The sequence below is a fragment of the Hemicordylus capensis genome, chromosome 4, assembly GCF_027244095.1.
Source record: "Hemicordylus capensis ecotype Gifberg chromosome 4, rHemCap1.1.pri, whole genome shotgun sequence".
NCBI classification, from domain to species: domain Eukaryota; kingdom Metazoa; phylum Chordata; class Lepidosauria; order Squamata; family Cordylidae; genus Hemicordylus; species Hemicordylus capensis.
The window spans coordinates 90,568,976-90,584,674 of NC_069660.1; the positions used below are offsets into that span (position 1 = coordinate 90,568,976).

The 15,699-nt window shown below is 45.6% G+C and overlaps 1 protein-coding gene across 2 annotated transcripts in view; it reads right to left on the minus strand.

Annotated features, from left to right (window-relative positions):
* Positions 1–806: 806 nt before the first annotated feature.
* Positions 807–15,699, minus strand: part of AGBL4 (AGBL carboxypeptidase 4) — a 1,553,201-nt gene continuing 1,538,308 nt past the window's right edge. For both annotated transcript variants that reach the window (XM_053245332.1, XM_053245331.1), the window contains one exon: positions 807–2,712. In XM_053245332.1, coding sequence (XP_053101307.1) covers positions 2,592–2,712 — 121 coding nt within the window. In that variant the 3' untranslated portion in view covers positions 807–2,591. The remainder of the gene's footprint in view (positions 2,713–15,699) is intronic.

The window sequence follows — 15,699 nt, forward strand, 5'->3', positions numbered from 1 at the left end:
GTTAAATTGTTGAGGGGACAGAGAAATTAGAAACAAGCTAGAAGGATATATAAAACCAAGCTGATTTTCAGTTGCTTATATTGGTAACATTTCAAACTGTTGTGACATCAATTAGATCAATTCTCTGTCTACACTTTCCACCGTAAAAGATGACAAAGTATTTAAGAAACAAAGCCCAAGATGAAGCATAAGGGTAAGAGTTATCATATCTTGCTAGCATGACTACAATAATGAGATGCAAGGGAAGAGAGGAAGGAGGTGCAGGCCCAAGGTAAAGGTGCGAATGAAGCATTGGCGAGAGAGAGTAGGGTCCAGAGAAACAGCCAATGAACATGGAAAAGAAAGGAGGGAGAAAGCAGTTAGGAAGAGAAGACAGGCTGTATCTGCATAGTCACATTTCCATATAATGCCCATATAAATAAATTATAATTTATTCATCGATTACAATTTATTCATAAATTATAAATATATGATTTAGTGTGCATCTCACTAGAACCATTGCTGAGGAATAGTGGTGATAAACAGGTTGAGGCTGATTATTTGAAGGGAGGAGATATCACATGATCAGGTTTTACTGTGCTAAAATGGATGCTTGTGTTATGAGAAGTTGTAGATATATTGAGAGACAAGAATGAATGGAAGAGGATTAGTCAAGGAGAAGTAATAACATTGCTTCTGTGCACATTTGAGTAGAGTCAAAGAAAAGAAAGCACAGTAAAACACTATATTAATGTGCTTCATAACCAAGCTCACCCTCCAGTCAAGGAACATGGAAGCTAACAAAAATTAAGAAGTAAACACAAGCAGCTGTTGCATTTAGCTCTTTATTGAATGTGAAAATACCACCAGGTTTTGCCTGGTCTCATATGTAACATAAAATGAATTCATTTAGAAAGCAACAACAAATTTTACAAGTGTTTTGTTCCAATCAACCTGTTAAATTGGGACCCACCCCCACTCTGCTCCATAAAATAACTTTGGAAGTCTTCAACAGAAACCTTAGAAAACTCAACACTAGCCATAAACTATTAGTAGTTCAATTCACATGACATATTGTTTAATGCCAACTTGCCTTCTCTAATCCATACCTCAAATATGTCACTTTAATTATCAAGCTGTCAGTGCTAATAATTACTCTACTTATAGACTCAAGGAGCCAGAAGTATGATGCTTAAGTGTGTTGGCATTCAGTGCATGTATTATTGGACTTTCCCCTCCTTAACAATGCATACAATTGAATCCTCAACTTTCAAATAATATGCAAGTGGCTTTATCAATTTGCTTATTTCCTGGAATCATAGTATTTCTTGCTTCCTTCCTAGTCTTCAGCTTCTTCTCTTTTTACCCAACTACTCCAGTCCAATTGAAAACAGGCTTCTGTGCACATCCATAACTGGATAAGGCAGAGTGCACAACCAACTCTCTTCACATGGTTCCTTCCAGTGTTCCCTGTACCAGAGATTCCCCGATGTTGTTGACTACAACTCCAAGCATCCTCAGCTGTAGTGGCCTCACCTTTGGCTGGGGCTTATGGAAGTTGTAGTCCACAATATCTGGAAATCTCTGTTACAGGGGACACTGGTTCCTTCCATAATTCATTTGCCTGAACTGTGCATGTATAACCCTCAACTACTGAAAACTGAACACTGTGCAAATAGTTGTTTAGGAAAGGGAGTGGATGTAGTCCTATCAAATAGCCGACTGATGTGACTGCAAATGTTCTGAGAGAGCTATGTGAATGCAGTGGAACTGGGACCAAAACGTCTAGTTAGCAGCCTGTAAATATGAAAAGGCCACTGTCCAGATAGACAGGGCCATAGTTTTCCTTCACTTAAAATGGTTGTGGTGTTACTTTTTAGTGCCTTAAGGAAGCAGGAAGAAACTAACCAAAGGCATGTGTCTTTGTGATGCTGAATATGTCTAACTGGTCTTGGCTTTGTCATCAAGTCTAATAATAAAGTATGAATAATTTTTATATACATGCTATAATTCATTATAATTTATACATGCTATAATTCATTATAATTTATATACATGCTATAATGCAGCCATGTAACAAAAGAATCATTGGAAAATAAACACAGGAAATTATCCCTGACTATGAAAGATGGCATATCAAAGTGTCCCTGGGAACACTACCGTGACCTGAATCCATGCAAATTAATTATGGAAACATACATCACTTGCAAATGGTGCTTTGTTATTTATTTATTTATTATTTATATTTATTGGTTATTTGACCAATAAATATAGAAATCATGCAACAACATGGAGCGCTTCCCCTGCTTTTCTCAGTGCTGCAAGAAGTCATAGGGCAAGGACTGGTTTTCCCTTGCTTTTTAAACTAACGTGTTTAATGTGGCAGAAAAGAACTAGCTTTCTAGATCCATTGGTTTGCTTTTGAAGGGGAAAGACTTGTGATTAATTGAGCACTAACAAAATCAACAGCAATGTTTGTAAGTAAAACATTTTTTCCTCTGTCTCATAAAAATACTTGTCTGGGAAGAGGAATATAATCAATTTTAAACTCTGAAAGTGCTTATCCAGCTTGGTTATCCCAGCTTCTCTGAAGGCCGTCTCTCTTCAGTATTTTATGATGAATGAGTGTGTTCCTTAAGACTTGCCTGGGTTCTCTTCTCTGGCTTGCTGACAGCTTGGTTATTCCCTGCACCCCGATGATAGGCACATCTATAGGAGGATGCTTTTTCCCTCCTGCAAACAGGTGAAGAAGACAAGAGAGATTTGCAACATTCCTTTCAATTATGAGGGGCCTGTATATTTTAAGGTGATTCTGTGGAGATCCTTGGGCAGAATTTCAGATGCATAATTGTTTGCCAGCAAATCACTAATAAGGATGCAACAAGAATTTGAAACAGAGACGGTCTCCAACATTATCCTTCTATGGCCAGTTCAAGGTAAATTGCCCACAATCTGCAGAACATGGTCTATTGTCTGTGTTGTATCAAAGTTAGATTACAGATGTCACAAAGTAGCCTGGTATTCACAAATACATGATGAGGCAGAGAAGGAGTAATGTGAAAATGAGCTTGCATGACCTCTAACTACTCAATGGACGGCGACGGGGATCAGTATTGATGAATTTTCCATACTTCCCTGGAGATGGGCTGTGGAGAGAATTTGCAGGTGGGAACTCCTATGGCTGGAAAACAGCTATACAATGAGATCTCTCCCACAACCAGCCCTATCTGGGTAGGGCAGTGCTAGCCCAGGTGGGGCTGGTTGTGAGAAACACCAGGATCGCTCCCGACCCCAGCGCTCCTCTGTCAGCCATAACTTCCATAGAGTGGAGTGGGGGGAGGAGCTGCCTGGCAGTGGGAAATGTCCCAATGCACCATACTGTTCCTGCAGTGCATTATGGGATTCCTGGCAGCTGGGTGCTATCCCCTTGCCCCTGGATTGCCACACTGCCAGTCATATGGGCACTGCCAATCATGTGGGCAGAGCTTAGGAGAAGAAGGGGTTGTGTGTGGGGAGGTAGGTAGGATCTTGCCTCCCCCCTCCAGCTCTCCCCAACCCCACCTGTCATGTGAACTACCTCGGTGAGTTGCAACACATTGGAATATTTTGACTGATGTTTAAAACGTTTTTAAGGCTGCACACTGACACTCACTTGGGAGTAAGGCCAGTTGGACACAGTGGCTGACATGATATGTAGCCTATCACCTCCGTTTGGGAAAGGGATATGCTCACTTCCCAAATCACATTTGGGCAGGGGTGACTTGGAGATATCATCTGAACTGGCCCTCTGTGTCTCCCAAATTTAATCTACAAATCAGCTCCAACCTCCAAACCATTTCTCTCCCTTTTCCAGTTCTTATCTTCCAAAGGCAAGGGAAAGAGATGCCCCCATCATCAAGGCACATTAAATATTCCTCTGTGGAAAGTGAAATATCAGCCAATAACTTCTGACCATTAACAAGCAATCAATTTAACAAAAGATTGGCAGCCAGCTTCTATAACACCTGATTACTTCAAATGCCTTCCCCTCAGGCTTACATAATTAACTAAGCACCACCTTGGAAAGGGTTTCTTGTTTTTAAGACTGTCTGGCAAGTCTGAAGCATAAAAACACACAAATCAAGTGGTGGAGCAGCCCATGACAGGCAGGCCACTGGCAGAAAGGCAATTATGAACAATAAAAACAAATGTAAAATGTACAGAAAATCTTAGCCATTAACTCAAAAGGTATTGATTTTCTTGCCAGCACAAAGACATTCTGGCAGGTCAAAATGCCCCGTCAGGGGACAAAGTGGAAAGGCATTTGAATTGTAGGGAATCGGGATTAGATCCTTGATATTAGAGTCATTTGGGTGTGGCACCCACACCCACAATACAAAATCATTCCTTTGTGTATTTTCCCTGATGGAAAATGCAGTTTTGAGAGATGAAGAATGAGTGCAACTATGGAATCGACTTGTCTGTTATGCTCCTTCCCTTCATACACCTCCTGCTGAGAAGTAGGCAAACTATATGCCCTCCAACATTTCACTGGTGAAAATAGGGGCATTCCTGTGCATGAGTGAGTGGGGCAGAGGCGGATCAGCAGTTGGACAATGGTAGGGCCAACACAGGCTCCAATGTGCCACAAACAGAAAGCAAGAATCAAAGAAGGTGACAAAATTACAAGCTAAGACTAGACAGAGTCCTTTCCTACCACAAAAGCCACTCTTGGGTTTCTTCACCCCACTCCCACTAAACTCCTCATTTCAGCAGCCCAATTTGCAAAATAAACATATTTTTCTACTTAAAAAATAAATTGCCGGCACAGTGGAAGAAAAAAAGACCCCCAGAGCCAGGAGGCGGCTTTTTGCCTCCCCTCTGGATGTCTACTCATGAGTAGCCACGGCGCAGAGCCACGCCACGGCTACTCATGATCAGGAAGCCCAGGTTTGTGGAGTGGTCTCTCCAAAAACCCAGGCTTAGGGGAGGGCTACAAAAGCGGGCTAGCCACTTGTAAGCCACCAGGCTCGCCTGCGAGCCCGGTGGTTTACACGAGCAGCAAAAATTGGGCTAGGCTCTCTTAGCCTGATTTTTGCTGTTCGTGAGAATAGCCCCAATGTGTGAATAGGCCATTTCTCCATTCAGCAGCCTTAGACAGACATTGTAAGAGGAGGCTGTACTTGCGTACAGCCTCCAATAGTGCAGCAGAAGTCCCTTCCAGTGCTTCATGTACTCATCCACCCCCACATGGATCAGTCACGCTTACCACCTTCAAAGCGATGAAGGCTGTAAGCATGGTGTTAGGCACTTCAGACAAAGATTGTAAGCGTGACAGACCCACGTGGGGATGGGCGAGCGAATGACATGCCGAGCAAGACTTCTGGCACATTTAAGAATTTGACTTCTGGCACATCTCCTCTTATAACATCTGAATAGGGGAAGTATGTGAGGGTCAACTGACAAGTGTGAAACACAACTCAGATTCCAACAGGGTTTTCTCCTGCTATTGAAGCTCCACCCTTGAAAACTTCAGTTGCTGCTCTGACTGACTTTCCTTTCCTTCATTGCTCATCCAGTCAGCCCCCTCCCCTCTCAGATCTTCATCTCTCTCTTGTCCAATCTCATTGAGCTGGGAGAAGCAGAGACAAAGATAAACCAGTGTAAGGTCCCACCTCCTCCTGTGTAGAGGGTTCCAGACAGCCTCAGAATTATGGCCACCGAGGGAGTGCTATTGCACTGTCTGGCAACCTGTTCCTTTCACAGACTGCCCCAGGGAACTGCTGCCTCTAGCTCTCCAAGGGAGTCATAGAGCCATTTCTCCTGACTGCTCTTCTCCTAGACTGGTCCCTCATCACTGGCCAGCTCTAGTTTATATAACCCTTGGCAGGTGGGGCAAGTTGCATGAGAACTCAGGCTGAGAGCTTGCGTGAGTTGGCCCCAATCCTGCGATGACTCACCATCTTCAAGTGATGGCACGCTGCTATCCTGTGGGGGCCAGGCAGACCCTCTCTGGCCAGGGCAAGCAGCCACCTCCAGGGCTGCATGGCTGGGAGGGACCAATACCGGCCACACTGGGAGGGTTAAGTTACTGAGTGCCAGCCCAGTCTCTTACGGTGGCCTGTGGCCCATTGGGGGGGCCCTGACTACCAGCTTATTTGGGCCAAAATGGCAGTCAGAGCTGTTGGGAAGCTCCATGCTGTCATTTTGGAATTCTGTTGGACCCCTGCCCTGCCCCCTCCTCTTCCCCCACTCCTTTATCTGTGATTGACAGGAGAGAATAGGAGACAGGCTTCATGAGGTCTTGTTTGCTCCAGAGGGAGCACCACAGCAGCTGCCTCGCCTTCTTCTGGTTACACTGTAGTTTAAAAGGCTTCCCCCCCACACACACACACACACTCCTAAACTATTTTCAAGGTTCTTGAGTGGTGCAGGAGTTTCTGGGATGTGTTTTTTTTCCTGAAGCTGCACCCATCAGGGGAGAGTTCTGAAAGAATGTTGGATTTTTAACCTGACACAATATTACAATGTAGAGTGACACTGTTGTGTCATGTTGGGATCCAACATTGTGGGTCCTGCCATGTTCAGACGTAGAAAGGCTGTTCGACTCCCACACCCACAGATTCAGTGAATCCTGGTAGTTCCTGCCTGCAGGGAGTAGCTCTACATGCTTTTAACTGGAAGGGCACATGGGGCACCTTCCATACAAAACCCTGAACACATGGCACTGAAGAACATGGTTAGCAGCTGCAATCATGCTCCTCTTTCACTTAATGTGATGTGTATGCTGTGTGTGACTAGCTCTGGAAGCATAGCTGCTTCTTTAAAAGTGAGACAATTAGAAGGTGTTTTTCTTGGGATATGTAAATCTTGGATGTTCCAGCTAAATCAGAGCAGTATACTATAAGAGTAGGCTGCAGAGTATCAGTACAGTCAGCTGCCAGATGAAGATATTTATCTCCTGAGAATAAAGAGAAAGCAAGATAGGAATTTTTGTGACTCTTGAGTCTGTCAGAACTGCTCCTGGTGCTTCTCCTAAGATGAAGCAATTAAGACACCCACTTTTCTTTCCCTTGTGGCCATGCCCAAAAGATAGTTTATCTCAGTGTGCATGCCAGGTTTGTATCCATGCAGCCTGTGCTCAAAATATGGGGCTGCATTGTTTCAACCAGCACTTTGATTTTTAAGCCCTTGACAGGGTAATTGTTGTAATAGGGTATTTTGGTGAGCCCTCTGCTGGAGGCTGTCCAAGCAATGCAAATCTTTCTGAATTCCGTAAATGGATCCTTTTTACTAAGCCCACGCAAATGTGTCACAGTTTAAAACTGAAAGGGTTTTTTTCTCTCCCCCTCTCTCTCTTTAGCAGCAGCTACAAGCATTGAGATCTGCATTTAAAATGTGCAGACGCACGTAGGAGTAAAACTGACAGATTATAATTATCAATAGACAAGGGAGGAAAACAAAAATTAATTTCTGAGGCAAAACATATAATTTGCTTTTTAAACTGTAATAGTTATTCCGTTCCTCATGCAATTTACTGCTCTAAAAATCAGACTTAAGTTGTCTGGGATTCCAGCATCTCTCCCCTGCACCAAATAACATGACCTATAGGAGTCTAACGCAGGCTTCAGAATGAATGTAAATAGATAAGGGGATGGAAGGAAATGCAAAGATGCTAGACTAGGGGTGTGTGAAACATTTCGGGTACAAAACGTTTTGTACTCGAAAATGGCATTTTTGGGTGTTTTGTATACAAAATGAAACACAGAATCCAATTCCAAATATGTTTGTATCTGAAATGAAATGACTCTATTTCAGATCCGAAAGTTTTGTATTTCGGAAAATGTTTTGGATCGCCATTTTGAGATTGCTAGAAGTCTTTCTCCTCAGTCTCCATTTTGAGTTCTGACATCTGTTTGAATTTCCCTCCCTTCAAGCCTGCAGATTGGTTAGCAAAAACAGGGGCTGATCTGCTGGCAATTGCCTCCTAATCCCTACTAAGGGATATTAATGTTTAAATTCACCTCATTGGCCAGGCAGAGGGCAAAGAACAGCAAGGGGGGGTGGATTTTCAGACGGGTTTTGCACCAGGGTATTTACTGGGGGTGCAGGCACCATTACTTCCTTTCTGCTGCCTCGTGTGTGGGAGAAGAGAGAGCTCTCTTGCCTGATTCCTCAGCCTTGATGCCCCTATCGTCTGCCATGGCTTCCAGTTGCTCAGCATTGCTGCTATTGTCCAGCACTGCCACCATTGCTTGCTGCAAGCCTGCTACCTCTACCTGTGCTATTCTCTGCTGCATTTTTTTTTTTTTTAAGAAAAAGAACTATGGAAGAAAGAGGGGTTTTTAAAATTTATTTTTTAAGTTTTCTCTGTTTTATACTTCTTCCTGCTGCTGAGAGAATTATCACCCACAGCAGTGGACTACAGAGAGACCCAGCATTTGAGAAGACTGAGTGAGAGTACTCATTTATAATTTTAACACATGCACACCCACACACAACACCACACACACAAGTCTCTAATCTTGATTTGTGTATTTGGGGTTTTTTCCTGTTTGGAGGGAGGTCTTGGTTTTCCCTTGTCACATTGTATCTATCTGGCTGCTACTTGTTATTGACATTGTATCAAATCCATCTGTCCATAGAGTTATTATTTTGATACAGTGTTCCATTTGTGTCTGATTCTGTTAAATTCCCTGCTTTGGAAACCTGGTTCTTTGCACAGCACTGCTGTTGTTGATGATGTGCACTGTTAATGTTCTTTGGGGCAGATTCAGGGCAGAAAAGGGGCTTCAGGGACAGAAGAGTGGGTTGGGTGGTAGGAATTGGGTGGTAGGAATTGGTCATTACAAACGAATTGGTCAAAGGGTGGATTTTTTAGGAGCTGTTGAAGTCTGCATGTCTTTGGGGCAGATGCAGGGCAGAAAGGGCGCTTCAGGGGCAGAAGAGTGGGTCGGGTGGTAGTGCCCCAATGCGTGGTGAGGTTACAAAGGAATTGGTCAAAGGGCTGATTTTTTAGGAATTGTTGGAGTTTGTGTGTCTTTGGGGCTGATTTGGAGCAGAAACGGGACTTCAGGGGCAGAAGAGTGGGTTGGGTGGTAGTGCCCCATTGGGTGCCTGCCCACCAATCCAATTCCAAGGGAATTGGGCGAAGGTCTGATTTTTAAAGAATTAATGAAGTTTATGTGTCTTTAAGATTTCCCCCCATAGAGAATAATGGAGGTTTCATCAGCCCCATAACTGCTCTTGGTGGGCACTGGGGTGGCCCAAAGTGAGTGGCAGTGTAGTGCACATAGGCCAACCACCCCCATACCCACAAGCCCATGGGGTACAAGGTTCTGTTGTTTCTGAGGTGTTCTGAGTGTGGATTCTCTGGTAGCAGATGAGAGTGGATTCACGGTTTGTCATTGAAAATCTCATAGGCTACCAGAGCATCTACATTCAGAACACCTCAGAAACAACAAAACCCAGTACCCTATGGGTTAGCAGCTCGTGGGGGTGGTTGGCACCCTATGTGCACTACACCACCACTCACTATGGGCCACCCCAGTGTCCCCGAAGTGGAGTTATGGGGCTGCTGAAACCTCCATTATCCCCTATGGGGTGAATTTTAAAGACGCATAAACTTCACTAATTCTTTAAAAATCAGCCCTTTGCCTAATTCCCTTGAAATAATTGTGGTAGGTTCCTTGCCCCCATTGGGCACTGCCACCCACAACACCTGGCTCTGGGCCACCCATTTCCCCCTGACATAAAGCTATAATTTTGCTGAAACCTCCATTATTCCCTATAGGAAAAATCTTAAGGACATGCAAATTTCAAAAATTCACCAAAAATTAGCCCTTTGCCCAATTCCTCTGAAATTTGGGTGGTAGCTTCCACCCATTGAGCACTACCATCCCCAACCACTAGTTTTGCCCTGGGCCCCTTTTTAAAAATCTGAAATGTTTCAGATTTGGATCACAAAAATTCAGACTGAAAATGAAATTGGTGTATTTCGGATGGGTTGATTTCAAACAAAAAATGAAATGGGGGTGTTTCAGATTCAGTCCAAATCGAAACAGGAAAAAAGTGAATGCACACCCCTATGGTAGACAGCAGAGCCACTGAGCCAAGGCTATGTTTTTGGGTTGTGTGGCACATCTTGATGCATAACAGTGTAGAAGTATTTTTGTAGAAGAAGTCTAGAAATCTAGGAGACACTTGCTCCATCCAAACATTATATTCAACACTTACACAAGTGCACAGTATGCCCAAGTTCACTTTTAAAATAAACACAGGCACAGTCATTCACACAAATACATGTACAATTGTACACTTGTACCAAACAATAAGGTCACGCACATGACCAACAACACAGGCAGGATGGAGGGCTGGTGGGGAGACCAGCCCTTCCGGCTCGTTCCCTTCGTGGGCTGCCTGCAGCCTGTGCACAAACATGGGCCCAAACCTGGGGTTAAGGGCCTATTTGCACCCGTAAACCCAGGTTAAACCCTGGGGTAAATTCCCAGGCTTGGGGCCAAGGCAGCACCAGGATCAGGCTCAATCCAGTGCTTCACATGGGCAGCCAAGCCCAGGCGGCTTGTGTTAATTGAGCCTCAATGTCTGAATAGGTCTTCAGAGACTGGTGGTCAGGGCTGACTCCAGGTTTTCCTTGAGCAATAGAGTATCATTGGACTCCTTTTGCCCTGTCCCTTGAGCACTATTAACTTCTTCCTCAAGCCACACTTCTCCCCTCTTTGACTTCTGTCTGTTGGCCTTTTCCTCTTGGAACTAAAGCAAATCTTGTCCAACATGACTCTCATCGTTTCTGACCATTCAAAATGATCTGCTTTAAAAATAGATAATTTCATTCTTAACCACAGTTAGTTGCAAGCAAATGGCAGGATGACTTTGTGGAACCTCCATATTCAAAGGCAGTATACCTATGTATACTAGTCAGAAGTGTAAGTAATCTCAAAACATTATTAATCAATTAATTAATTTATATACCACCTGACTCAGAGGCTCTAGGCAATTCACAAAAGTAAAAGTAATTAGTCAGATTCTTTCTCAGCCTCAGAGAATCTTATTTTATTTATCAGGGAATACACCTTCCAGATAAATAAAATATGAACCAAGCTGGCAAAAGGTCCATTGAAAAAAGAAAAAAGAAACATTCCAATTTAATTTGGTTGGCTAGCAAGAAAGAAAGAGAATAAGACAAATTCATGGAGGAGGAGAGGTCTAGCACTAGCTATTAGACCTGCTTTTCGGCGCTGCTGAAGCTGAATAGTCTGCACCATAGAATCGGTGCCATGTGGAACACATAGCAAGGCTGCCTTATACTGAGTCAGACCATTGGTCCCTCTAGCTCAGTATTGTTTACACAGACTGGCAGCAGCTTGTCCAAGGCTGTAGGCAAGAGACTCTCTCAACCCCATCTTGGAGATGCCTGGGAGGAGAATTGGAACCTTCAGCATGCAAGCATGCAGGTGCTCTTCCCAGAACAGCCCCATTATCTTACTGTGCTCACATATAGGGGTGTGCACACAACTGGAAAACCCAGTTCAATTTGAGTAGAACTGCACTCGAACAGAACTAGGTCTGGTTCTGTGTGCACGGGAGCTGGGGCCAGTCTGGCTCTTGTTCGAACCAGTGTGGGCCCGGCTGGGGGTGGGTGGGATGGGAAAATGTTTCAAACAAAAAATGGTGGACTTACCACCATTGTGGGGCTTTGGGGGGTGCTGCTGCAGCCTCAGGAATCTCCTGATGTTCCCCCTCCCCCCATCGGTCTCCCCCTGGTTGTTTTCTGCCCATTTCTGCTGGCGGTGGCCATTTTAGAGGCCGCCACACATATGCACTGGCCATCTGTATGGCTGGGTCATAACCCTGGCCCTGCAGATGGCCAGTGTGCATGCATGGTGGCCTCCAAACTGGCTTACCACCAGCACAGAGAGGCCAGTAATGGGCCGAAAACAGCCCAAATGGGCCAAAAACTTCCCCAAAGGAGAACAACCAGGGGAGGGGGGAGGCTCATGAGGGAGAGGGAACATCAGGAGACCTCCCCATGGCCACGGCAGCACCCCCAGAAGCCCCACAATGGCAGTAAGTCTGCAGTTTAAAAAAAACCAAATTGGCCCCACACTGGCTCAGCCCCGGACTGACCTCGAGCTGAACTGGGACTGCTCCAGCTCAAGGGTGAGCCCTTAAGCCGGGCCAGTTCGAGTGCAAACTGGCTTGACCTTGAGTCGGCTTGCACATCCCAACTCACATGTAGTCTCCCGTTCACATGCAAACCAGGGCTGACCCTGCTTAACAAAGGGGGGAAATGTGGATGCGGTTGCTCACAGTACCGCGGTCTCTGTGCATTACTGTGTGTTTCTAGTGTGCCTGATTCTATTCAAATCGATTTGGGATTCAGATCCCTCCTATTAATTTCCCCAGATTCCCAGCTTTCATTTAAAAAATAATCTAAGCTCTAGTCCTTGTGGAAGTGGAGTTATGTAGCAAAATATGTGATCACTATTTTTCAAGTGTTTGGATTCTTTGGTGTATAATAACTTTACCTCAATGAATCTCTATGAGGATTCATTACACACCTTCATTTCTTCTATTCATTTTGACTGTCTTTTCAACCGTGCCAAATGTCAACTGCCATGTGCCAACTACACCCCCCTCCCATCCACAAGGCAGTGGGGTACTACTCCGTTTATGTTCTAGGAATTTTTTTTTTTTGAGTGTTTAGGCTCTTTGGTGTCTAATAACCTTTCCTCATAATGAATCCCTATGAGGATTCATTACACACCAAAGAGTCTAAACACCTCAAATAATTCCTAAAATATAAACTGAGTATCCAGAGGTTTGTGGGTTGCAGGGTAGTTGGAACAAGGGATGCCACTAATTCCCCACCCCCACCTGCAAAGCAGTGGAGTCAAAATGAAGAGAAGAAATGAAGGTGTGTAATGAATACACCAAAGAATCTAAACACTTCAAAAATACCTAAAAAATAAACTGAGTACCCCAGTGTGTTTGTGTGTGTGTGTGTGTGGGGGGGGGGGTTGTAGTTGACAGTTGGCACTGTCCAATGATAGTCAGAATGAACAGAAGAAATGAAGGCGCATAATGAATCCTCATAGGGATTCATTATGAGGAAAGGTTATAAGACACCAAAGAATCCAAACACTGGAAAAATAATGACTGCACATTTTGCTCCATAACTCCATTTCTACAAGGGCTAGAGCTTAGTGTTTTGTTTTGTTTTTTAATGAAAGCTGGGGATCCGTTTTAGGGTTAGGATATGGCAACTTTGAATCCTCATTGTTTCCTATAGTGGGAATGTTCAAAATCAGTAAAAACTAAAAAAAATCATTAAAAATCAACCAAGTGTCCCTGTGCCTTGAAAATTTGGGTGGTATGTGGCACTCATGGCGACCTACACACTACCAAAATTTGGTGCCACTAGGACATTTTTAAGTGGTCCAAATCGGTCTGAATCCAAATTGAATCAAAGCAAATACAAATCAAATCTGGAGTGATTTGGAAGGGATACTGTAGTATTGGATACAAAACAAATCAGGGGTGATTTGTTTTGGGAACAAATCAAATTTTAAAAAATCAATTTGTGCACATCCCTATTATCTATGACTCAAATCAGTGATTCAGTCAACAACTCTCCATTCCGTTGGGGCTGGGTCCTCTACCCCCACCCCCACCAAAGCTATATGTTTGGATTGGTAGTGCTCATGGGAGAAGCAAGATAAATGCCACAAAAACATTAAAGAAGGAAAACTACAGGATAGAAAGAAGAGGATTTTTAAACAATTCTCTCACACCCTTAGACTTCCCCTTCCTTTCCCCATCCAACCTAGCTACAACAGTATTGATGCAAAAGCAGAAGAAGAAGGAAAAGGAAGCACCCAACCAGACAAGCAAAAAAGGAGACAAAGTTTCATGGTGCTGTGAAACATTTTCTGAAGCCCAACACATTTCAGCCTTAGAGGCCTTCTTCAGGGATAATAATCTGTAACGAGATATCTGCGCCTCCCCCAGCCTGCTTCTCCCCTGCCCCCACATGGCACTCTCTGGCTGGCTGGCACGCTGGCCTCTCGCACCCACCTGCCAATTCCCCGTTGGTGGGAGCAGCCCGCTTCTTCTCCCCACCCCGTCTGGTGCTTTCTGGCTGGCAGGCTGGCTCGAAAGCTGGCCTACTACCTCCTCCCACTGGCCGCCAATTCCTGCCACCTCCTCCTCTGGGAAGCTGGGCCAGGCTGGCCCACCACCGCCTCTTTATCGCAGCAGCCAGGCCAGGCCGGCCCGCCACCGCCGCCTCCTTCTCCCGGCAGCCAGCCCAGCCCACCACCACCTCCTTCTCCCAGCAGCCAGGCTGGCCCACCACCTCCTCCTGCTCTGGGCAGCCGGGCCAGGCCAGCATGCCACCGCTTCCTTCTCCTGGTGGCCAGGCCAGCCTGCCACTGCCTCCTTCTTCCGGTGGCCAGACCGCCGCTGCCTCCTGCTCTGAGCAGCCAGGCCAGGCCAGCATGCCACCGCCTCCTTCTCCCGGCAGCCAGGACGGCCTGCCGCCTCCTTCTCCCGGTGGCTGGCCCACTGCCACCTCCTTCTCTCGGCAGCCAGACCGGCCCACTGCCACCTCCTTCTCCCAGTGGCCAAATCGGCCCGCCACCGCCTCCTTCTCCTGGCAGCCAGGCCGGCCCGTCACTACCTCTTCCCAGCGGCCAGCCCGCCACCTCCTTCTACTGGCAGCCGACCTGGCCTGGCCCGCTGCTACCATTGTCTCTCCATCCCCATCGCTATCCCCAGGCAGCTGCTCTCGCGAGAGTTGCCGCACATGGAATTGGCAACAGGTACGCCTAGGAGAAATAAATACTGTACATAGATATTTCAAAGAGACCTTGAGCAAGTAGTCTTTGTCTTCTTACAAGCTTGATGCATCACACAGCATTGATGCCTCACACTGAGCAACAAGACCAGCAACCTCTTCAGGAACTAGCTGGGCCAACCCAAGGCATCAAACAAGAGGTCCAAAATGATGACGTCCCTCATTTCCTGTTTTTTTACATGAAATCCTTGTGTACAATTGCCTTGAAACTGAAAGCCAGTTTTGGTTGTAGAGAAGGTGGCAAAAGGTTTCTGGATGATCCTACAGAAGATCCCAGACGGGTTCAGAAGTAGGAGGAGATAAGGGGGCAGAGCTGGGCATCACTCCTTATCCCAAATATAGCTTCTGGCTTGATGGGGGAGACAAGTTAATTCTCACAGGACAGGAGATTGGGTTTGGTGGGGGTAACGGGGGAATGAGCAGGGGTGTAGCTAGGGGAGAGGGGGCCCGTGTTCACCCATCTCCCCGGTGGCCCCCCAGAGTAAGGAAGAAAATGAAGAAAATAGGGAGGGGTGGAGCTGGGGCACCCTTAGGAGCTTGGGGGTCCCCATCCGCTCAATTATAGTTATGCCCCTCGGGAGGAGGCAAGGGAATAGAGCTGAACACCTCGTGCATCCCTTCCCAGACACAGCATAAAGAGGGGTATCCCACTGTACTCTGGAGCAGGGTTTCTTAACCTTGGGCCCCCACATGTTGTTAGACTACAGCTCCCATCATCCCCAGATATGGCCTTTGTGGCTGAGGATGATGGGAGTTGTAGTCCAACAACCTCTGGGGGCCCAAGGTTAAGAAACCTTGCTCTAGAGCATTTCAAATATATTTCAGAGTAGCATCTTAAAGCACTATTGAACAACCCTGAATGC